Source organism: Salmo salar, chromosome ssa12 (genome assembly GCF_905237065.1).
Source record: "Salmo salar chromosome ssa12, Ssal_v3.1, whole genome shotgun sequence".
NCBI classification, from domain to species: domain Eukaryota; kingdom Metazoa; phylum Chordata; class Actinopteri; order Salmoniformes; family Salmonidae; genus Salmo; species Salmo salar.
The window spans coordinates 61,844,630-61,869,772 of NC_059453.1; the positions used below are offsets into that span (position 1 = coordinate 61,844,630).

Genomic DNA, 25,143 nt, shown 5'->3' on the forward strand with positions numbered 1-25,143 from the left:
CCTAAGCACACAGCCAAGACAATGCTGGAGTGGCTTCAGGACAAGTCTCTGAATGGTCTTGTGTGGCACCAGCCAGAGCCCGGACTTGAACCCGATCCAACATCTCTGGAGAGACCTGAAAATAGCTGTGCGGCGACGCTCCCCATCCAACTTCACCGGCTAGAGATTATCTGCAGAGAAGAATTTGAGAAACTCCCCAAATACAGGTGTGACAAGCTTGTAGCGTCACCCCCAAGAAGACTCAAGGCTGTAATCGCTGCCAAAGGTGCTTCCACAAAGTACCGAGTAAAGGGTCTGAATACTTATGTAAATTTAATATTTCAGTGTTTTATTTGTAATAAATTAGCAAAACTTTCTAAACCTGTTTTTGATATGTAATTGTGGGATATTGTGTGTAGTTTAATGAGGTGAAAAAACGATTTCATCCATTTTAGAATAAAGCTAACTTAACAAAATATGGAAGAAGTCAAGCGGTCTGAATACTTTCCCGAATCAACTGTTGAATAATGGAATGTTTCAGTGCGAGCTTTGCATGGCTATTGTGACGTCTCAGATCATTTTAATTGCTGCCATTGTTCTGGCGTGTCAGGCTTTCTTTGAGTGTTAAGGACTCTACTTAACCATAGGGCAAGATGCAGACTTCTCTAAAGTTGGTGCTCTGTGTGTATAGGGGTGAAGCCATACGCTTGCTCCATGTGTGATCAAAGATTTTTCCAGCGTTACCACCTGGCAAGACACAGCCTCAAACATACGGGTATGGGTCCGCTCACCGTACCCATCTCACATTTAGGTACTCCAGTGAAATAATTTTACATAAGACCATCGAGTTTGGATTCTTACAAACAATGAAATATTGCAGATGGACTCCAAGAAGCTCTTTATAGGAACAGCTTTCATTTTTTTTGCAATTGTTATGGACACGTTTCACCGCTGCCACTACTTTTTAAAATAGGCCACTGAGTTTTCAAAAATGTTTGTCCATATTTTGGTGTCTGGCACAATACAAACCCAGTTAATATATGCATGATGCTCTTAACAAGCCTTAAATACTGACATGACTGGTAATCTGTGTGTGTATAGGGGTGAAGCCGTACGCTTGCTCCATGTGTGACATGAGGTTCTACCAGCGTTACCACCTGTCGAGACACAGCCTCACTCATACGGGTATGGCGTCTGCTCACTGCTACCTTACTGGAGCTAGTGACACAACATTATTCAGTTGAATGTACATGTTAAGTCCCCAACAGCTCCATGCATTGTCAAATGTTCTGACAAAACGTATTTGTAGGGTTAGGCAATTTTTTTATTTTTGTTTTTTTAGCACTCAGTTATACAGGATATTCAGTGCTGGATGTCCTTGTGTTGGTAACCCCTTCTTAATCTCAAAGTGAATGGAATGAAGAGGCTTTGTTGGAAACTACTGTCCACTGGAAAAAGCAATCTCAATCTCCATGTTATCGAATATTAGAGAGTGGTGTGTTAATGTGTTTTATACATCTGTTTTTTCTAGTCAGTGATCTCTAACCAAGTTTCTCATATAATTGACTCGTATTTATAATAAGAGGAGCGACTATCACCAGATGAGATCAATTTAAGGGATGTTTTTTTTAGCTTTAGAGAAAGTCATTGTATGATATGAGAAATGTAATTGCAGGTACTCTTAAGGGTAGTTACACAATACGTTTTTTCATTGTAGTTCCCCTCGAAGTGATTTGTTTATATAATTGTTTAAGTTGTAAAGCAGGAAATCCAGCATGTTAATGTCTAGAATATTTGAAAAAAAATCAGGGAATGCATATTTTAAAACTGACAAAGATGGCTAATATTTGTCTGCTCTGTGTGTGTTTAGGAGTGAAGCCATATGCTTGTTCCATGTGTGACATGAGGTTTATTCAGCGTTACCAACTGGAGAGACACAGCCTCACTCATACGGGTATGTGTCCTCACTTTAAATCTCTCGCTTCAATCTGACATTGCAAATGCCATGCATGAGCCCCACTGCAATGTGTGGTTACATGAGTCGTCTATGTCATGTTGGGGTATAATGGAATTGAATTCATACATATGACTGCATCAAACTCGAGTTTGTATTGTTAAAGGCATTTTATTTCAAAATCAAAGACTATTTGTTGTCCCAGCACAGCACTACCAATACTTGGCCTTGTTTCCTATCAGATCTTAATAAGAGATTTGAATATTGTTTTATGTAGGCAAAAGATTTCCAAGCGAACCAGTTTAGAGGACAATGATAGATTTTAATCAAACCCCCAAATCATTGCTCAACATTTGTAAATCAGCATTAGATCATGTTTAGAAATAAGGCTTGCAACAGTGTTACAGGGAAATGAACTCATTTAATCAAGTCCCAGGTCCAATAAAATCTTTCAACCCCCATGTTGGAATTGAGCTTGAGGTTCAGGCTGACTGTATTTCCAAAAATGTCCTATGGAAGCCGTCTTTGATGGAGTTTAGGATAGCAGGAGAATCAGAACGCTTCAGGAGTTTGAGACGTCACAATAGCATGCCAAAAATCACATGGTTGTGTCAATGTGTTATGTTTAAATATGTACCAACTGCTTAAAAATTTCACATCTAATGTTCATATGAACAGCATGATGTGAAGCCATGTGTCCACCGGCATTTTCACCCCAAATTTTAACCTAACTCGGCAAAATTGCAATTGTTTTTAGCTAAACCATTGGAATCATTGGTAGTTAGTAGCCACGCTTAGGCTACAACAGTGATTCTGCTGTTTATTAGAGCATTACCTTTCTTAGCATTGCCCTTTTGAACATAAACTGCCTAATACTCATTGGGCGCTAAAATCGAGTCCCAATTGGATTAGTAGATTGCACCTTTTTGACCAACTGCTGGAACAAGATTTTCTGTTAAAGAAAATTGTCTGGTGAACAAGACGAACTGTGCTAAGCTTATTTAGCTGCACTAAAGGTAAAGGAATAATCCACTCAATTCTTTTGCTATTTTTTTTTTCGTTTGTCTACTGATACAGTCCCAAAAATGTTTTGCTTGTCAGCGATCAAGTTTTCAAGATATAGGTCTTTCAAAAAGCGATTTGTCACGTGCCACATCATCATGGTGACGCGAAATGCTTCCTCATGATGTGGAAAGTGATAATTTGGTTCTTGAAAGTCCTATACCGTAACTTGATTGCTGAAATGCAAAACATTTTGGGACCATCAACAGTGCACTAATGAAAAAAATACCAAAAGATTTCAGTGGATTATTCCTTTAAGATAATTTTTGGCAGTTGAACTTTTTTTATACTGAAGTTGGTGCTCTCTGTGTGTGTGTGTGTGTGTGTGTGTAGGGGTGAAGCCATTTGGTTGCACCATGTGTGACAAGAGGTTCTTCCAGCGCTACCACCTGGCAAGACACAGCCTCACTCATATGGGTATGCACCCGTTCACCTTTTCCCTGCAATTAAACCCTAATATACAGGGTTGGCAGGATTTATTCATTAGTCATGCACAATTTGTTTTTTTATATCCTAAAAAAGTTGTTAATTTAATTTCTGTTAAAGATGTGAAGGGTTAGTTTTGCCACTGGGTGACATCATCAGCTCATGTGATGTGTTATGGTTGTGGACTAAAGCATTGGGGGGGAGAAACATAAAAAAAATCTCTCACTTCATTGGGGGAAAGATTTGAAAGATTTTTGTGAATACCTATTACGTTGTGGCAAGTATTGAAATTAGTAGTTGACTACCAATTGATTTGCCATCCAAGTATATACATATAACTAAACCTAAAAAATTTGAGGCACTGAAATAATATATTGATGCTCTGTGGGTTTAGGGGTCAATTTATGCTTGCACCCTGTGTAACATGAGGTTTGTTCAGCGCTCCCACCTGGCGAGACACAGCCTCAAACATACGGGTATGGGTCCACTCACCGTACCCTTCTCGCATATAGAAGCTAGTTAAGGATGTTAGTAAAAAAAAAATCAGGGACACATTCAATAACGATTTAGGACTTTGATCAATAAGTATCGTGATTTGCAGTCCTTTGCGAGTTAACTCCTTTGATGAAAAGTGTTGTATTGCATCATTGCTATGTTGTACTTGCGAAGTTCCCAGTAGAACGAGGTCATAAGCCGCCACTAGAAAACCACTTTATTTTATCAACTTTCTAAATTTAAGCACTTTAAGAAAGCCTAGAACTACCACCAGATAATACACTGCACAAAAAAATAAAGGGAACACTAAAACAACACATCCTAGATCTGAATGAATGAAATAATCTTATTAAATACTTTTTTCTTTACATAGTTGAATGTGCTGACAACAAAATCACACAAATAATCAATGGAAATCCAATTTATCAAACCATGGAGGTCTGAATTTGGAGTCACACTCAATTAAAGTGGAAAACCACACTACAAGCTGATCCAACTTTCATGTAATGTCCTTAAAACAAGTCAAAATGAGGCTCAGTAGTGTGTGTGGCCTCCACGTGCCTGTATGACCTCCCTACAACGCCTGGGCATGCTCCTGATGAGGTGGCGGATGGTCTCCTGAGGGAATCTCCTCCCAGACCTGGACTAAAGCATCCGCCAACTCCTGGACAGTCTGTGGTGCAACGTGGCGTTGGTGGATGGAGCGAGACATGATGTCCCAGATGTGCTCAATTGGATTCAGGTCTGGGGAACGGGCGGGCCAGTCCATAGCATCAATGCCTTCCTCTTGCAGGAACTGCTGACACACTCCAGCCACATGAGGTCTAGCATTGTCTTGCATTAGGGGGAACCCAGTGCCAACCGCACCAGCATATGGTCTCACAAGGGGTCTGAGGATCTCATCTCGGTACCTAATGGCAGTCAGGCTACCTCTGGCGAGCACATGGAGGGCTGTGCGGCCCCCCAAAGAAATGCCACCCCACACTATGACTGACCCACCGCCAAACCAGTCATGCTGGAGGATGTTTCAGGCAGCAGAACATTCTCCACGGCGTCTCCAGACTCTGTCACGTCTGTCACATGTGCTCAGTGTGAACCTGCTTTCATCTGAAGAGCACAGGGCGCCAGTGGCGAATTTGCCAATCTTGGTATTCTCTGGCAAATGCCAAACGTCCTGCATGGTGTTGGGCTGTAAGCACAACCCCCACCTGTGGACGTCGGGCCCTCATACCACCCTCATGGAGTCTGTTTCTGACCGTTTGAGCAGACACATGCACATTTGTGGCCTGCTGGAGGTCATTTTGCAGGGCTCTGGCAGTGCTCCTCCTGCTCCTCCTTGCACAAAGGCAGAGGTAGCGGTCCTGCTGCTGGGTTGTTGCCCTCCTACGGCCTCCTCCACGTCTCCTGATGTACTGGCCTGTCTCCTGGTAGTGCCTCCATGCTCTGGACACTATGCTGACAGACACATCAAACCTTCTTGCCACAGCTCGCATTGATGTGCCATCCTGGATGAGCTGCACTACCTGAGCCACTTGTGTGGGTTGTAGACTCCGTCTCATGCTACCACTGGAGTGAAAGCACCGCCAGCATTCAAAAGTGACCAAAACATCAGCCAGGAAGCATAGGAACTGAGAAGTGGTCTGTGGTCACCACCTGCAGAACCACTCCTTTATTGGGGGTGTCTTGCTAATTCCCTATAATTTCCACCTGTTGTCTATTCCATTTGCACAACAGCATGTGAAATTTATTGTCAATCAGTGTTGCTTACTAAGTGGACAGTTTGATTTCACAGAAGTGTGATTGACTTGGAGTTACATTGTTTAAGTGTTCCCTTTGTTTTTTTGAGCAGTGTATAATCCCTTAATCTGTGTTGTATGAGATGATGAAGTGCAATTTCTTACATTCTGAAGTCTGGATGGACGCCATGTCAAATTGTGGTTCATCATATACTAATGGCCAATCCTAAATTTTGCACACCTTGTCAACACCTTTTTGATAAACCCCAACAACCGCAAGCTATTGAGGTGCTAGTGTAATCAGATTCTAAACGGTCAATACCTGGGAAGTTATTGTGTGGATCGACATCAGTGTTTTTATAAGTTATAAATTAAGTGTACAGTGCATTCGGGAAGTATTCAGACCCCTTGACATTTTGTTACGTTACAGGCTTATTCTAAAATGGATTAAATAAAACCATTTCCTCATCAATCTACACACAATACCCTGTACGGACAAAGTAAAAACAGGTTTTCTATTATTATTATTATCCTTATTTGCATAAGTATTCAGACCTTTTGCTATGAGACTTGAAATTGAGCTTGGGTGCATCCTGTTTCCATTCATCATGCTTGATGTTTCTACAACTTGATTGGAGTCCACCTGTGGTAAGTTCAATTGGACATGATTTGGAAAGGCGCACGCCTGTCTATATAAGTTGACAGTGCATGTCAGAGCAAAAACCAAGCCATGAGGTGAAAGGAATTGTCTGTGGAGCTCAGACAGGATTGTGTCAAGGCACAGATCTGGGGAAGTGTACCAAAACATTTCTGCAGCATTGAAGCTCCCCAAGAACACAGTGGCTGCCATCATTCTTAAATGGAAGAAGTTTGGAACCACCAAGACTCTTAGAGCTGGACGCCCAGCCAAACTGAGCAATCGTGGGAGAAGGGCCTTAGTCAGGGAAGTTACCAAGAACACTCTGACAGAGCTCCAGATTTCTTCTGTGGGGATGGGAGAACCTTCCAGAAGGACAACCATCTCTGCAGCACTCCACCAATCAGGCCTTTATGGTAGAGTAGCCAGACGAAGCCACTCAGTAAAAGGCACATGACAGCCTGCTTGGAGTTTGCCAAAAGGCACCTAAAGGATTCAGACCATGAGAAACAAGATTTGCTGGTCTGATGAAACCAAGATTGAACCTTTTTGGCCTGAATGCCAAGTGTCATGTCTGGAGGAAACCTGGCACCATCCCTACGGTGAAGCATGGTGGTGGCAGCATCATGCAGTGGGGATGTTTTTCAGTGGCAGGGACTGGGAGACTAGCAGGTCTCTTCGATCGAACATCTCTGTAGAGACCTGAAAATAGCTGTGCAACAACGCTCCTCATCCAACCTGGCAGAACTTGAGGATCTGCAGAGAAGAATGGGAGAAACTCCCCAAATACAGGTGTGTCAAGCTTGTAACGTCACTCCCAAGAAGACTCGGCTGTAATCGCTGCCAAAGGTGCTTCAACAAAATACTGAGTAAAGGGTCTGAATACTTACGTAAATGTCATATTTCAGTTTTTTGTTTTTAATACAGTTGCAAACATTTCTATAAACCCATTTTTGATTTGTCATTATGGGGTATTGTGTGTAGATTGAGGAATAAAAACATATTTTATGATAAGGCTGTAATGTAACAATGTGGAAAAAGGCAAGGGGTCTGAATATTTTCAGACTGAACTGTAAGTGTATACATCTTCATTTTGGAAGACTTTAATTGATGGACAGCGGGGCATAAAAATAATCTGATGTTCTGTGTGTGTGTAGGGGTGAAGCCGTATGCTTGCACCATGTGTGACAAGAGGTTTTTCCAGCGAGACCATCTACGGAGACACAGCGTCACTCATATGGGTATGGGTCCATTCTGGTATACAGGGTTGGAATGATTTAGCCTATATTCTAGCTCCTGCACGAATCAAGGATGGCTAAGAAAACAACATTTGTTTATGATGAAAAACAATTTGTAGGATTTTTTTTTTTAAATTTTGTGCTGCAATCTGAAAACCCCCAATCCTACTGCTTGAAATCAGGATGTTGATAACAATGTTCTGTGGATATTGTTCATCATACTAAATTTAGTGTGAAGTTTATGGTATTAGATTATGAACTTCTCACCATCCGTGTAATTTCTTGCATGCTCAGCTCTGTGGGTGACACCTAGTAAAATTGCCTTATCCTAAACATTTTTTAAATGATTGGCCATCCTTAATTCGCCCAACTTGCCAACACCTTTTTTTTTAAATACCCCAACAACCGCAAGCTATTGAGGTGGTAGTGTAATCGGATTCTTCAAGGTGAATACCCTGGAAGTTATGGTGTGTTCGATTGCTGTCGGAAATAAAAGAATATGACTTCCCAACTCGGAAATAACCACTTGAACGACCCTCCAAGTTGGAGTGGTGGGAAACTTGGGCCAGTATAAAAATACCAGAGTTGCGACATATCGTCCCTGAATTTAACTTTTTGACCAAATATTGTAAAGCAAAGCCATTTACAATAATGTAGCTAGTTTGGCCCATAATGTCTGGGTTGACACATTGTCAACGTTAGCAATCTAGCAACGTTGGTTCTTTGCCATCAAGCTGAAATGTCATTGTATGCACTCATGTCATATTTACGACTTCACCAACTGTGCAATACGACAACCATTCCAGCACATCACCATTGACATCAGGGGTTTATCAGGAGTAAATGTATACACACCTAAGCTTAATTTCGGGAAGACTTCAGTCGGTGGAGAGAGACTTAAAAACACAATATTTTCTGTGTGTACAGCGGTGAAGCCGTTCGCTTGCACCTTGTGTGACAAGAGGTTTTTTGAGCGCCACCACCTGCGGAGACACAGCATCACTCATATGGGTATGGGTCCGTTCACCGTGCCCGTCATTAAGATCAGGCTACACCTGAACCCTGGTATACAGAGTTGGCAGGGTTTAAATGCCAACCACTGCAAATTAAGGATGGCCAATAAAATATACAGTGCCTTCAAAGTATTCAGACCCCTTGACTTTATCCACATTTTATGTTACAGCCTTGATCTAAAATGGATTAAATAGTTTTTTTTCCCTCATCAGTCTGCACATAATACCCTAATAATGACGACCAAAAATAGCTTTTTAGAGATGTTTGCAAATGTATTAAAAATAAAATACAGATACCTTATTTACATAAGTATTCAGACCTATTGCTATGTGACTCGAAATTCACCTCAGGTGCATCCTGTTTCCATTGATCATCCTTGTGATGTTTCTACAACTTGCAGTCCACCTGTGGTAAATTCCATTGATTTGTACATGATTTGGAAAGGCACACAGCAGTCTTTATAAGGTCCCACAGTTGACAGTGCATGTCAGAGCAAAAACCAAGCCATGAGGTCAAAGGAATTGTCCATAGAGCTCCGAGACAGGATTGTGTCGAGGCACATATCTGGGGAAGGGTACCAAAACATTTCTGCAGCATTGAAGGTCCCCAAGAACACAGTGGCCTCCATCATTCTTAAATGGAAGAAGCTTGGAACCACCGAGACTTCCTAGAGCTGGCCAAACTGAGCAATCGGGGGAGAAGGGCCTTGGTCAGGGAGGTGACCAAGAACCCGATGGTCACTCTGACAGAGCTCCAGAGTTCCTCTGGAGATGGGAGAACCTTCTAGAAGGACAACTATCTCTGCAGCACTCCACCAATCAGGACTTTATGGAAGAGTGGCCAGACGGAAGCCACTCCTCAATAAAAGGCACAATAACTTTTATTGGAGTTTGCAAAAAAGGCACCTAAAGACTCAGACCATGAGAAACAAGATTGGTCTGGTCTGATGAAACCAAGATTAAACTCTTTGGTCTGAATGCCAAGCGTCACGTCTGGAGGAAACCTGGCACCATCCCTACAGTGAAGCATGGTGGTGGCAGCATCATGCTGTAGGGATGTTTTTCAGTGGCATGGACTGGGAGACTATTCAGGATTGATGAACTGAGCAAAATACAGAGATCCTTGATGACAACCTGCTCAGGACTCCAGACTGGGGCAAATGAACACCTTCTAACTGGACAACAGCCTTAAGCACACAGCCAAGACAACGCAGGAATGGCTTCGAGACAAGTCTCAATGCCTTTGTGGCCCTGCCAGAGCCCATACTTATACCCTATCGAACATCTCTGGAGAGACCTGAAAATAGCTGTGCCGCGACGCTTCCCATCCAACCTAACAGAGCTTGAGAAGAATGGGAGAAATTCTCCAAATAAGAGGTGTGCCAAACTTGTAGCGTCATACCCAAGGAGACTCGAGGCTGTAATCGCTGCCAAAGGTGCTTCAACAAAGTACTGAGTAAAGGGTCTGAATACTTACAGTACACAGCTACTCAGTCAATGGTTTTTCTTTATTTTCACTATTTTCTACATTGTAAAATAATAGTGAAGACCTCAACTATGAAATAACACATGGAATCATGTAGTAAAGTGTTAAACAAATCAAAACACATTTTAGATTCTTCAAAGTAGCCACCATTTGCCTTGACAGCTTTGCACACTTTTGGCATTCTCTCAACCAGCTTCACCTGGAATGCTTTTCCAATGTCTTGAAGGAGTTCCCACATACGATGAGCACGTTTCTGCTTTTCCTTCACTCTGCGGTCCCACTCATCCCAAACCATCTCCTTCTTAGTAAAGTAGCCCAGCCTGTAGGTGTGTTGGGTCATTGTCCTGTTGAAAAACAAATGACAGTCCCACTAAGCGCAAACCAGATGAGATGGTGTATCGCTGCAGCATGCTGTGGTAGCCATGCTGGTTAAGTGTGCCTTGAATTCTAAATCAGTCACCAGCAAAGCACCATCACACCACCTCCATGCTTCACGGTGGGAACCACACATGAGATCATCTCTACACCTACTCTGCGTCTCACAAAGACACGGCGATTGGAACCAAAAATCAAAAATTTGGACTCATTAGACCAAAGGACAGATTTCCACCGGTCTAATGTCCATTGCTCATGTTTCTTGGCCCAAAGAAGTCTCCTCTTCTTATTGGTGTCCTTTTAGTAGTTGTTCCTTTGCAGCAATTTGACCATAAAGGCCTGATTTATGCAGTCTCCTCTGAACAGTTGATGTTGAAATGTGTCTGTTACTTGAACTCTGAAGCATTTATTTGGGCTGTAATTTCTGAGGCTGGTAACTGTAATGAACTTATCCTCTGCAGCAGAGGTAACTCTGGGTCTTCCTTTCCTGTGGCGGTCCTCATGAGAGCCAGCTTCATCATAGCACTTGATGGTTTTTGCGACTGCACTAGAAGAAACTTTCAAAGTTCTTGACATTTTCTGGTTGACTGACCTTCATGTCTTAAAGTAATGATGGACTGTCATTTCTCTTTCTTATTTGAGCTGTTCTTGCTATAGTATGGACTTGTCACAACACACCTGATTGGCTGAAACACACTAAGAAGGAAAGAAATTCCACAAATGAATGTTTAACAAGGCACACCTGTTAATTGAAATGCATTCCAGGTGCATACCTCATGAAGCTGGTTGAGAGAATGCCAAGAGGGTGCAAAGCTGTCATCAAGGCAAAAAGAGTATGCTTTGAAGAATCTCAAATATATTTTGATTTGTTTAACACTTTTTTTTGTTTACTACATGATTCCATCCATATGTGTAATTTCATAGTTTTGATGTATTCAGTATTATTCTACAGTGTAAAAAATAAACACCCTGGAATGAGTAGTTCTGTCCATTTATGACTGGTACTGTATGTAAATGTAATATTTCCGTTTTTTTCAAATGTATAAAAATAAATGTCTAAACCTGCTTTTTGCTTTGTCGTTATACTGTATTGTGTGTAGATTGAGAATGATTTATTGAGTCCTTTTTAAAATAAGGCTGTAATGTAACAAAATGTTGAAAAAGTCAAGGGGTCTGAATACTTTCCGAAGGCACTGTAACTAGTATATGATGAATGTTGGCTGTATCGTGGTTGTAGAGATGTTCTTCAAATTTGTATTTTTTTTACTTTTCTTTCAACTCCATAATATTTGAATTGATCAAGTGTTACCATAATTGGTTTTCTTGCGTCTCGCGGAAACAACTCAACACACCCAATCTTGCTGCTTGAAATTAGCATGTTGATAACAATAATGCAGCTTGGTACATATTGTGGGTCATACTGTATGTGGGGTGAAGTTAATGGTAACGCATCACAAACTTGTCATCCAAGTGCAGATTTTATTGGCCACCCTTTATTCACGCATCTTGTCAACACTTTTTTGATAAAACCCCAACAACCGCAAGCTATTGAGGTGGCGGAGTATTTTGATTCCTCAGGGTAAATACCCTAGAAGTTATTGACATCCAGTGATTTTTTTTTAATAGGAAATCCAATGTAGTATAAATGTATATACTTGACCTTTAATATTGGAAGCCTTCACTCGATGAATAGTGAGACATAAAAATAATCTGATGTTCTGTGTGTGTAGGGGTGAAGCCGTTCGCTTGCACCATGTGTGACAAGAGGTTTTTTGAGCGCCACCACCTGCGGAGACACAGCATCACTCATATGGGTATGGGTCCGTTCACCGTGCCCGTCATTAAGATCAGGCTACACCTGAACCCCGGTATACATACTCACGCACCAGACCCTTTACACCCCCCCAAAAGATCTGATATAGCGTCAAAAATGGCCTTCATTAACCCAGTAGTAACAACGGGAGAAAGCCCTGGAAAATGTGGCTAGCTGTTTGTCCTTTCTGTCGTTTTTTGTTTTCTTTCTTTTTTTCGGATAGTTGGTTTTCCCCACAAGCGCTACACATTGACCACAGATTTTGACGATGTATAACCTGCAGGTCTTGTATATTTCGCTAACACACCACACGTCTCTGATTTGGAGCGATGCCTCAAGTTGGTTTGCTAAGATCAAATAATTACAAATACGTCACTTCGTAAGTTCACACTCACTAAGGCCAGATTTGAGTTGTTGGTGTACCACCGGCTCATAAACCACATCAGATGTTTATACGCAGTCATTTTAGTATACAGTTATACCTTAACTTAATAATATTGACAGAGTGAGAAACAAAAATAATCTGATGTTCTGTGTGTGTAGGGGTGAAGCCGTTCGCTTGCACCATGTGTGACAAGCGGTTTTACCAGCGCCACCACCTGCGGAGACACAGCATCACTCATATGGGTATGGGTCCGTTCACCGTGCCCGTCATTAAGATCAGGCTACACCTGAACCCTGGTATACAGGGGTGGAAGGATGTATATGCCAGTCATCATACACAAAGAAATGTGCAGATAAGACATTTGATGATAACAATCTCCCATAAGTTCTGATGGACAGCAGTGACGCTTAAATGAATACACAATATTGGAGTACTTTTAGTGGATGAATTTTGAGAACCTAAGTAATATATTGTTTTGTGTGTGTAGGGGTGAAGCCGTACGCTTGCACCATGTGTGACAAGAGGTTTTACCAGCGCCACCACCTGGCGAGACACAGCGTCACTCACATGGGTATGTCATTAAGGCTATTGGTGAAATGTTTGCATGTTAGGTTTGATATGCAAAATGCCCATAATTCCATTTCCCTTAAGGATGAGAAGGGCTAATATTACTACCAGATGTTGTCATCAGCTCATGTGATGTGTTTTGTTATTTGGGGAAAAACAGCTACACCGACTGTTCGATAACTCGCACCTCAATAGCATGCGGACTCGGATAACTTGCGTTATCTAATTGTTAGTGTATTTTCAACCTGAAAATATTTTAATTGAGCAAGTTATTTTTTATTTATTTTTTAAACCTTTAAAACTTTTTTTTTTTTTTTTTAATTTTGAAGTAGTTGAAGTAGGTTTACCGTCTGAAAACGGGTCAGTTCTGCTAGATGAAAGCAGCTAACGGAACTCGGTGCATGTTATTAGTTGACCTGTATTCTGTGTGACGTGGTGTTTTAGGTATGAGATGGTGAACTTGTCATCAGGTGTGATATTTCTACATTCTGAACCCTATATTTTCTACCATAATTAAAAATGTGTTCTATAAAGCTAACATTTTGTTGCTCAGCCTCAATTCACGTACATACAAAAATATAACATTAACTTGTGCTTTGTTGGACTCCAAAAACCACCGAGTTATCGAAGTGGCGGTGTAATTTACATTTCTTCAGTGTGAATCCGTTGTTATAATTGCATAGATTTACAACAGTGGTTAATAAACAATCAACGCATACACATATTAATCGACTCGAACATTTCCAATCGATAGACTGAAACAGAAAAATAATACAATGATGTTCTCTGTGTGTGTGTAGGAGTGAAGCCGTATGCTTGCACCATGTGTGACAAGAGGTTTTATCAGCGCCACCACCTGGCGAGACACAACGTCACTCACATGGGTATGGGTCCGCTCACTGTACTCCTGTCATTAAGACCAGGCTACACCTGAACCCTGGTATACAGGGTTGGCAGGATTTATAAACTAGTCATGCACAAAGAAATGTACAGATGAAATATATTGTTTCTTTTATTATAGGTTTAATATCCAAATAAGTCCAGAATGTAATTACCCTTTTAAGGATGACTCTGTTAGGCTAATATTACCTCCAGATGACATCAGCACATGATGTGTTCTGGATAAAAGCATTACATGTATTGGCTAAAAACTACATTGGCCACTCAGTAACTCATGCCTCAGTAAGTAAAAAAATAAAAACTGATTGTGGAGAGATGTCTTCCAGAATTTGTATGTTTTTTTTTTTTTCAAACCAGACAGTCAAGTGTTGTTGTAATGGAGGTCATTGAAACCTGCAGAAACTGTTAAAGATTTATACAATCTGAAAACACCCAATCCTGCTCAGTGTTGCCAACTTGGCCACTTTGCACTAGAGTCACTAGATTTACCAAAGTATTGGATCCCTCCTCCCATTTTTGCCCCCTGAAAGTAACTAAGACAAATTCAGCCGCATTCTCAGAGGGTTTGCTTCTGAGAGATTTCAGGAATTAGCGACCGGCTATGTGACGTTCACATTCTTTGCAATTTGGTGTCATCTAACAACTTCTAGTGACAAATTGTGCAGCCAATAGCTATTTCTCCCCCCCCAACCCCCCAAAAAAGTTGGTAACACCGGTCCTGTTGTGTGAAGACAGAATGTTTATAATCGCCACGGGTATATAGTCAGTCCTGCTGTTTTTGTGCTTGGAGTTCATGGTAAACCTAATATTGGACTTTAATATGGCGTGAGGCACAACAGTAATGTATTGATGCTCTTGTGTGTGTGTGTGTGTGTGTGTAGGAGTGAAGCCGTACGGTTGCACCATGTGTGACAAGAGGTTTTACCAGCGTTACCTCCTGGCGAGACACAGCCTCACTCATTTGGGTATGGGTCCGTTCACCGTACCCAAGATTAGGCCACACCTGAACCCCAGTATACAGGGTTGGCAGAATCTATATGCTAGTTGTGCTAAAATAAATATATAGGTGAAGTGTTGTTTAGATGTTCAGTTTCATTACCCCAAAAAGTCCATTGATTTATATTAAGGATGAGAAGGGCTAGTTTTACAACCAAATGACATCAGGACATGACATGTGTTGTGGACTACAGCATAAAAAAAATGCATTAAACTTAATTGGCGAAAATAACTACACGGACCACACAGTAACTCATGCCTCAAGTTTTAAATTGGAATAACTCACGGTTGTGGAGATGTCTTCCGAAAGGTTAGGTGTATTTTCAAACCAGTTATGATGAGTGTTTTTGGAATTGCTGTTATTGGGAACCTGCAGAAACGGTCAAAGATGTCTACAATCTGAAAACGTCCAATCCTGCTCAGTGTTGCCAACTTGGCCACTTTGCACTAGATCTTTCCGATCCCACTCTCATTTCCCCCCTAAAAGTGACTAAGGAAAATTCAGCAACATTTAAGGAATTCTGAGTTTTACCTCTTGAGTGTTCAGAAAGTCAGCGACTTGCCTGCAGTGAATTTGCCTATTCAGAACAGCAGATTTGTGTTGACATTATCACGCAAATCAATTTTCTACTTCGTCTACAATTTCTAGTGATGTGTTGCGCTACCAACAGCTGTTTGCTTTCCCCACAAAAAGTTGGCAACACCAGTTCTGTTGCGTGAAGGCAGCATGTTGATAACAGCACCTGGTGCATATTGTCTGTGTTGTATTTGTGTATGAAATGTATGGTAAACCTAATAGTGGAAGACTAACGTGGTACGAAGTTGTGTATTGATGCTGTGTGTGTGTGTGTGTGTGTGTGTGTGTAGGGGTGAAGCCGTACGGTTGCACCATGTGTGACAAGAGGTTTTACCAGCGATACCACCTCTCAAGACACAGCCTCACTCATTTGGGTATGGGTCCGTTCACCGTACCCACCGTACCCAAGATTAGGCCACACCTGAACCCCAGTATACAGGGTTTGCAGGATGTATATGCTAGTCGTCATGCTCAAAGAAATATAGGTGAAGTTTTGTTTTCAAGTTAGGTTTGATTTCCAGAAGTCTGGATGAGAAGGGATAGTTTTACCGTTTAGACTACAATCATCAGCTCATGTGATGTGTTGTGGCTGTGGACTAAAGCGTTTGGAAAAAATACATCGTAAACAAAATTGTCGGAGAAAACATCTCTCTCTTTATTCTTCCGTCTGAATCCCCCTGTAAATGATTGCATGGATTGAAATGAGTGGTTAAATCATTTAAGCATAAATGGATATACTGTACTTAAACTTCCAATTGGAGTATGAGGTACAAAAGTAATATCTCAATGCTCTGTGCATTCAGGTGTGAAACCTTACGCTTGTACCATGTGTGACATGAGGTTTGTTCAGCGCTACCACCTGACAAGACACAGCCTCACTCACACGGGTACAGTCCGCTCACCGTACCCATCACACATATGGAAGCTAGTAAAGGGTGTTGGTAATGGATTTTCACAGATAAACGTATTGGAAGAGTTCTAGAAAATAAAGGTTTCTCATCTACATCATTTTGTAACGAGAAATTAGTATTTCGTTGATTTTAAGTTTTAAACACTGCAGCAACGCTATTTGTAATACATTCTAGTACGAGTTCCATATTATCGGTGAGAAAAAAATGCTGTTTTAAAGCTAGACTCCTAAAGATCTTCTTCAGCTAATTGCGAATTTATCATTTTGATGTCGAGATAATAAATACATCATTTATTAGAGTAATGAAATCTTTCCAACGATTCCCAACATGGCTTGACCAGGCACTTCCATGTAGGCTTAAATAATATATCTATATTTTTAAAACAAGGTGACGTTTTAGGCTTGTTGTCTAGCTAAGTAGCTAGTGCTCTGATTGTTTAGTGAACATTTTTGTTGAAACTTGTAACTACAACTAACATTGTCAAATGGTTAGTTTTCAACGTTGACACAAATGGTACGTTATTTAGTTTACGATATCTGGCTTTCGAGCTAGTTATTTTTGCGGTGGGATAATGCATTCTGCAATGGCTTTATTGACACACAATTCCAGATTTTCTTTTGTACTTTTATTCGGTGCTTAGTTCACAATTGCATGCGTTGATTGTTCTTATTTAGCTACTCGTGTTTTTTTTGACGCAACAATTTAAATATCAAAAGTAGTCTTCATTCGAGCTGATTTAAACAAGTTAGATTGCAGCATCTTGACATCCTTGTAATAGATTGTCCACATTGTGACATGACAAAAAGCACTCGTACTGTAATTGTAACATGCTTATGGTAGCCAACTTTTCTCTCAAATAGTATTTGTAGAGCTAGCTTGAGCTCTTTAAGTTTTGTTTGTGCTCTTTGGCGAATGAGAGCTAATGTACTGCTCTGTGTGTGTATAGGGGTGAAGCCGTATGCTTGTTCCATGTGTGACATGAGGTTTATACAGCGTAACCACCTGGAGAGACACAGCCTCACTCATACGGGTATGCGCCCATTTACCATACCCTTATCCCCAAGAAAGGCTCTTTTTTAATAAAAATAAATACGACCACAACAAACTCGAGTTTGGATTGTCAAGTCATTTGATGGGATGTTGAACCAGCCTCAAACTATCAAGTAAAACGTTTCAGGGGCATCGAGTTGGTATGCCGTATATTTATTTTTAATTTTTTTTTATACAAAAACGGAGATTCCACTCTAATCTACACATAATGAGTTGATGACAAAACATCTTAAAATGTTACCGGAAGTGTAGTTTCTTACCGTGCTTAATTCCTGTCCAGAAATGGACTTAGTTTTGTTGTCATGAGAACTAAAGAAACCTAGTTTCCCATCAGTTGAACAAACATTTGTAGATGCAGTTAATGTAACCAGGAGACTTTAGTAAGAGCAAATCATATACAGTTTGTTGTGGTTGGACACTGTGGATTTGATGTGATGAATCTGTTTGTGTGCTCTTTTAGGGGAGAAGCCGTTTGCTTGTGACATGTGTGACATGAGGTTTATCCAGCGTTACCATCTGGAGAGACACAAGCGTGTCCACAGCGGAGAGAAGCCTTATCAGTGTGAGCGCTGCCAGCAGGTAAGAGAACTTACACACACACACACACACACGGCCGCCCGCATTGGAAAGATGCCTTCTCAGTGTGAGCAGTGCCAGCACATAAAATAACATGTTTTACGTGCTGGTACTGAGGAACGCATGCACACGTGGACCCACATGGAAATGCCCTCTTACGTCACAAAACATCTGCCGCAGGGTGAGCAGTGCCAGCAGGTAAGAGAATGTGTGCACATACTCTGACAGGCGCACACAAGCCTCCATGCACCAGAAAGTCCCATTTGACCAAACAGACACAGTGGGTTTAGTTGTATTGGGCATTTGTCCACACACTCATCTGTTTTTAAATGAATGCTGAATAAATCCTCTATGTATGTGTTGTAGAACTTCTCGCGGACGGACCGGCTGCTTCGACATCGACGGCTGTGCCAGGGCCGGGGTGTGGCCAAGGTGGAGAACCAGCCGTGCTGCGAGCCCCGCCCTTACTCCCAGGAGCCCCCGCCCGCTCCACCAACTTGGAGCCCCCTGCACCCCCCTCCTGGTCGGCTGGCTGTCTGACTGACATTCCCCCCACCCCCATCGTCCCTCCATACACACACACACATACATGACTAACACCTCCCCGAGGAGACAGGACAGGCCACAGGGTCTTTGTCACGCAGCCCTGCGCTCAGTGGCCACACTCTGGCAAAGACTGATCCTGCAGCTCCAGTCCTGAGGTTACTATGACAGAGGGACAAATACAGGTAACTGCCAAAATAAAGGAAACACTTGAGTAAATGAGGGATACAAAGTATATTGAAAGCAGGTGCTTCCACACAGGTTTGGTTCCTGACTTAATTAACATGCCATCATGCTTAGGGTCATGTGTGAAGATGCTCAGTTGCCTCTTATTTTAGCTCCTATGGCTAGAAGGAGAGATCTGTGACTTTGAAACGGGTCTCAAAGGTGCATGGGGGTTTAAAGTGTGTGTGTGTGTGTATGGCTCAGTCACCAGATCTCAACCCAATTGAACACTTACGGGAGATTCTGGAGCGGCGCCCGAGACAGTTTTTTTCCACCGCTGTCAACAAAACACCAAAAGATGGAATTTCGCGTGAAAGAATGGCGTCGCATCCCTCCACTAGAGTTCCAGACACTTGTAGAATCCGTGCCAAGGTGTTTTGAAGCTGCTCTGGCTCGTGGTGGCACAACACCCTATTAGGACACTTTATGTTGGTGTTTCCTTTATTTTAGCAGTTACCTGTTTTATTTGTTATGTTTTGTCTTCTTTTGAGAGCGAGTTTCCTCCGATAGTTAGTCTATTTTGTTCTTAATATATCAGATCCTTTCTCAAAGTTAACTTTTGTATTATTTAGGTTGATTGTTTGTGCACTTGGTGGTACTCTTGGGGAGGGTGGGGTTACTGTTTGTCGTTACACCATGGTAATGATGAACTGGTTTGTGTGTGTGTGTATGTGTATATATATATACATGAATATATAACAATATACAACAGAGGATGTCTGTGGAAAATGTAGAACATGTAGTTTGTGAAAGGGAAAAAAAGAAGTTGTCAGACTGGTACAGGTGTCAGAACTGTTAAAGAAAAAGGGGTTCCATATAGTTAATTTAGGACGGTATAAGCAAGTGGAGGACGTCCTAACAGGTCAAAGGTGAAGGGTCAGGTCAGAGGATGTTTTATTGGATAGAGATGTGCTGATGACTCAGGAAGTGGCACAAGCAGGATGACAGCGTTACCAATTCCCATTACACCCTTTAACGGTGTACGTATGTACAGAGGTCTATGTGAGAAGGTCGCAGGCTCTTTCACGGTCAGTTCCATTACAGATATACGTGGAAAACAACGGCACAAGATGGCAGCTTCAGCGAGTCCCATTACTTTGTGTTTGTACAGATCCTCATGTTGAGAGGATAGCAGGAGGTATACAAAATCTTGTGGCCTTAGCACGTGCTTATTTTTTATATGTTTTGTATTTTATTCATTTGCCTTTTTTGTTTTTTGAATTAATGGTTTAATTATTATTATACGATTTATAAGGACGAGCCACTGCCTTTTACAAGCGGGGTATATTTTTCCAAAGCTGTCAACCTTATAGAACACTGCTTACTGCAATGGCACTATAAGGCATAGGCTTATAGTGCCATTGGCAAATCCTTCCTCTGTTCTTTGAGAATTGATATAGTGCTGGTTATTATTGTTAATAATGTAACCCCTTGTGTAATCATTCAGTAACCCCCGGGAGTTTGACAATTCCAGTGAGATGCTAATAGTGCTAATTTCAGTCAGGCAGTGCTTTGGCCAGCTACAGGCCATATTGATCATTTTGTCATAGCTAAATCAACAATTGCTTCACTACACACTAAAAAATGCCTTTTACTGAGTTATGTGGGGTAGGTGTGTGTGTATAAAGGATTGCTGTTATGTTCGTTCTGGGGTTAGCCTTAACCCAAATAAGATCTGACTCTTAAATAATCATTGTAGTGCTAAATGATATTGTAATGAATGACTCTGTAACATGTAACAAACTTTTAAACATGTCTGTGGTTTACCCCCTCTAATTGTAATGGTTACAGAGCACGGAGATGCTCTAGTTAATGACATGTATCTATTTCTTTGTGGGTTAGTCAGTGGGCCTATTGGTGGTGCTCCCCAGCAGCCTGTCTGTGGACTAGTAGAGCAGCCTAGGAGAGGCTCTCTGAAACTTGGCCCTGAGGATCCCCTGTGTGTGCTGGACTTCACTTCAACCGAATCATTGAATTTAATGAATGTTTCTCTATATCACGATGCTACTACTGTTAGTGAAACAATGTACTTTTGTTTATTTAGTAATACCGTATGTATATTCCAGAAATGTTGCGATGTACTGTCGGCAGTAGTTAAGAGATTGAACTGTTCAGGTATGCCTGCGTGATTAGAGGATGCCATCCAGCAAACACAGGTGTTTCCTAGTACCAGGGTTGAGAGACTCCAGCTTACGGTATGATTTAGCAAGCCCATTCCCTAAGAAATGTGGGAAAGATGCCACCAGTGACCACGACTGCCCACCAGTGAGGCCATAGGGCAAGGCGGGTTGCCATTAACTTTTAAATCCCTCTGTTCTTGTCTTTTTTAAGTATTGTTATCAATCTTATGGTGAAAATGCAATAGAATCTTTGTCTGATCAGTTAATACAGTGAGATGTTCTTCTAAGCATCAGACAAAGGATAGAGCGATTTTAGAGAAGAGCTCTTCTCTCTTCCCCATCGCATTTGACTTTTGTTCATGTTTCAAGGACTTTTTTTTTTTTTTCTGAAAGTATTGTAAACACTGGAGTGATAAAAACAAAAGACAAAAAAAAACATGGAATATGGATATTTTTCTTTTTCAAATCAGTACTAGATTTTAGTCTTTAGACAGAGCCGATTACTCCTCAACTTGACAAAGAAGATGGACAGAACCATTTGGATCAGTACTGTAATGAGAGCCCAGGGCATCTAGTAATTTAAAGATTAGAGGCGGTAGTACCTCAAGACAATGACTGTTTTCATACAAATCCCCTTCTATTTGTAGTAAATGATATTGCTAGAGGTAAGAAACAGCATCTATAGTAGCTATCACAGGTTAGCCTTTTATTTTTCTTAGTCTTGCATGCAGTTCTGGTCCTCCAGTTAAGATAGGATCTTATATTGATTATTCTTTTGTGTAGGCAAAATAAGTGCATCAAAAATAAAATAAACCTTGTGATCCAATTAGTTTTAATTGTATGGAGTAAGGGGAGAGAGGCTTCTTACCATTATGCTGAAATAAAATACTTTGTAAAAGACTCAAGTTTTGTGTCTGTTTTAATCCCGACAGTCCTGTCTTGGAGCGATGGCGAGTGTATGCACATGTGTCCTCAGGAGGGTGCCAAAGTTGAGAGGAAATATGAGATGTACACAGAATGATTATCAGGAATCTACGATATGGCACTGACTAGCCTGAGTGCCAGTATCATGTCAACTTGTCACCTATTGTCAGCCAAGCATGTTTGGCTTGACAATGAGCAATGGCCTTGGCAAGAGCACAAACCGATCTGGGACCGGGGTAATATGGCACCACTGTCTGGCTAGAATTTGTTCTTTGGTGTTTTATTGAAACATTGCTATGCTTAGTTACATACAGTGAGGGAAAAGTATTTGATCCCATGCTGGTTTTGTACGTTTGCCCACTGACAAAGAAATTATAAGTCTATAATTTTAATGGTAGGTTTATTTGAACAGTGAGAGACAGAATAACAACAAAAAAATCCAGAAAAACACGTAAAAAATGTTAAATTGATTTGCATTTTAATGAGGGAAATAAGTATTTGACCCCTCTGTAAAACATGACTTAGTACTTGGTGACAAAACCCTTGTTGGCAATCACAGAGGTCAGATGTTTCTTGTAGTTGGCCACCGGGTTTGCACACATCTCAGGAGGGATTTTGTCCCACTCCTCTTTGCAGATCTTCTCCAAGTCATTAAGGTTCTGAGGCTGACGTTTGGCAACTTGAACCTTCAGCTCCCTCCACAGATTTTCTATGGGATTAAGGTCTGGAGACTGGCTGGGCCACTCCAGGACCTTAATGTGCTTCTTCTTGAGCCACTCCTTTGTTGCCTTGGCTGTGTGTTTTGGGTCATTGTCATGCTGGAATACCCATCCACGACCCATTCTCAATGCCCTGGCTGAGGGAAGGAGGTTCTCACCCAAGATTTGACGGTACATGGCCCCGTCCGTCGCCCTTTGATGCGGTGACGTTGTCCTGTCCCCTTAGCAGAAAAACACCCCCAAAACATGTTTCCACCTCCATGTTTGACAGTGGGGATGGTTTTCTTGGAGTCATAGGCAGCATTCCTCCTCCTCCAAACCCGGCGAGTTGAGTGCCAAAGAGCTCCATTTGTCTCATCTGACCACAACACTTTCACCCAGTTGTCCTCTGAATCATTCAGATGTTCATTGGCAAACTTCAGACGGGCATACAGTGAGCTATCTTGAGCAGGGGGACCTTGTGGGAGCTGCAGGAGTTCAGTCCTTCACGGTGTAGTGTGTTACCAATTGTTTTCTTGGTGACTATGGTCCCAGCTGCCTTGATCATTCACAAGATCCTCCCGTGTAGTTCTGGGCGGATTCCTCACCGTTCTCATGATCATTGCAACTCCACGAGGTGAGATCTTGCATGGAGCCCCAGGCTGAGGGAGATTGACAGTTCTTTTGTGTTTCTTCCATTTGCGAATAATCACACCAACTGTTGTCACTTTCTCACCAAGCTGCTTGGTGATGGTCTTGTAGCCCATTCCAGCCTTGTGTAGGTCTACAATCTTGTCCCAGACATCCTTGGAGAGCTCTTTGGTCTTGGCCATGGTGGAGAGTTTGGAATCTGATTGATTGATTGATTGCTTCTGTGGACAGGTGTCTTTTATACAGGTAACAAGATGAGATTAGGACCACTCCCTTTAAAAATGTGCTCCTAATCTCAACTCGTTACCTTTATAAAAGACACCTGGGAGCCAGGAATCTTTCTGATTGAGAGGGGGTCAAATACTTATTTCCCTCATTAAAATGCAAATCAATTCATAACATTTTTGACATGTGTTTTTCTGGATTTTTTGTTGTTATTCTGTCTCTCACTGTTCAAATAAATCTACCATTAAAATTATAGACTGATCATTTCTTTGTCAGTGGGCAAACGTACAAAATCGGCAGGGGATCAAATACTTTTTTCCCTCACTGTACTCCTCATTGGGCCTGATATAAAAAAACATCTGATGCTGATCCTAAAATGTAACTGGGATGACTTGTGGTGTCCTTTAGAAACGCTACACCAAGCAGCAGTTGGTGTTCATGTGTTGGCATATATTCAAAGGGCATAGTTGATATAACTGCAACCCATTTCTTGAAGTCAAATTAAATGGCCCGCCTTGGATTAAATTAAACCGTGTTTGCAGTGATTAAGTTATTTTTGAATGTATTTCCCCAGAAACACTGACCTTGGTCCTTCTCCACCCCACATCCCCCTCAAACAATCAACACCTGCGGAGGAGGAGGGCTGAACATAATGAGATGGCAGGGAGGAGGAGGAGGACTGAAGCAGGGAGTTAGTCAGGGGTGTCCTACTCGAAGGCCTGCTTATTTACCTTTATTTTGATAGGGAGTCAATGCTGAGACCAAGGTCTCTCTTCCAGATGAGCCCTGTTTTTTTCCGTTTTCTTTCTTCATTTAACCTTTAACCAGGCAAGTCCGTTAAGAACAACTTCTTATTTACAATGACGGCCTACCCCGGCCAAACCCTCCCCTAACCGGGATGACGCTGGGCCAATTGTGCGCCGCCCTATGGGACTCCCGATCACAGCTGGTTGTGATACAGCCTGGGATCGAACCAGGGTTGAAGTGATGCCTGTAGCACCGAGATTAAGTGCCTTAGACCTAGCACAATCATACACATCTCATTCCAAAATCATGGGTATTTTTTATTTATTTAACTAGTCAAGTCAGTTAAGAACAAATTATTTTTTTCAATGACAGCCTAGGAACAGTCAGTTAACTGCCTTGTTCAGGAGCAGAACGGCAGATTTTGTACCTTGTCAGCTCGGGGATTCAATCTTGCAACCTTTTGGGTACTAATCCAACACTCTAACCACTAGGCTACGCTGCCACATTGATATGGAGTTGATCCCCCTTTGCTGCTATAACAACCTCCACTCTTCTGGGAAGGCTTTCCACTAAATGTTGGATCATTGATGCGGGAACTTGCTTCCATTCAGCCACGAGCATTAGTGAAGTCGGCACTGATGTTGGGCTATTAGGTCTGGCTCGCAGTCTGCGTTCCAATTCATCCCAAAGGTGTTCGACGGGGTTGAGGTCAGGGTTCTGTAGGCCATTCAAGTTCTTCTGCACCGAACTCGACAAACCATTTCTGTATGGACCTCGCTTTGTGCACAGGGGCATTGTCCTGCTGAAACAGGAAAGGGCCTTCCCCAAACTGTT

At 41.7% G+C, this 25,143-nt stretch overlaps 1 protein-coding gene across 50 annotated transcripts in view; it reads left to right on the forward strand.

Annotated features, from left to right (window-relative positions):
* LOC106565455 (gastrula zinc finger protein XlCGF57.1) overlaps positions 1-21,964 on the forward strand; it is a 33,281-nt gene extending 11,317 nt beyond the window's left edge. For 5 of the 50 annotated variants that reach the window (XM_014132610.2, XM_014132616.2, XM_014132621.2 and 2 more), the window contains 16 exons: positions 671-754; positions 1,081-1,164; positions 1,850-1,933; positions 3,329-3,412; positions 7,447-7,530; positions 8,455-8,538; positions 12,132-12,215; positions 12,758-12,841; positions 13,087-13,170; positions 13,967-14,050; positions 14,948-15,031; positions 15,930-16,013; positions 16,443-16,526; positions 17,497-17,580; positions 18,061-18,179; positions 18,543-21,964. In XM_014132610.2, coding sequence (XP_013988085.1) covers positions 671-754; positions 1,081-1,164; positions 1,850-1,933; positions 3,329-3,412; positions 7,447-7,530; positions 8,455-8,538; positions 12,132-12,215; positions 12,758-12,841; positions 13,087-13,170; positions 13,967-14,050; positions 14,948-15,031; positions 15,930-16,013; positions 16,443-16,526; positions 17,497-17,580; positions 18,061-18,179; positions 18,543-18,716 — 1,469 coding nt within the window. In that variant the 3' untranslated portion in view covers positions 18,717-21,964. The remainder of the gene's footprint in view (positions 1-670; positions 755-1,080; positions 1,165-1,849; positions 1,934-3,328; positions 3,413-7,446; positions 7,531-8,454; positions 8,539-12,131; positions 12,216-12,757; positions 12,842-13,086; positions 13,171-13,966; positions 14,051-14,947; positions 15,032-15,929; positions 16,014-16,442; positions 16,527-17,496; positions 17,581-18,060; positions 18,180-18,542) is intronic. The other 45 variants (XM_014132631.2, XM_014132643.2, XM_014132649.2 and 42 more) reach the window with 36 other exon arrangements.
* The last annotated feature ends 3,179 nt before the right edge of the window (positions 21,965-25,143 follow it).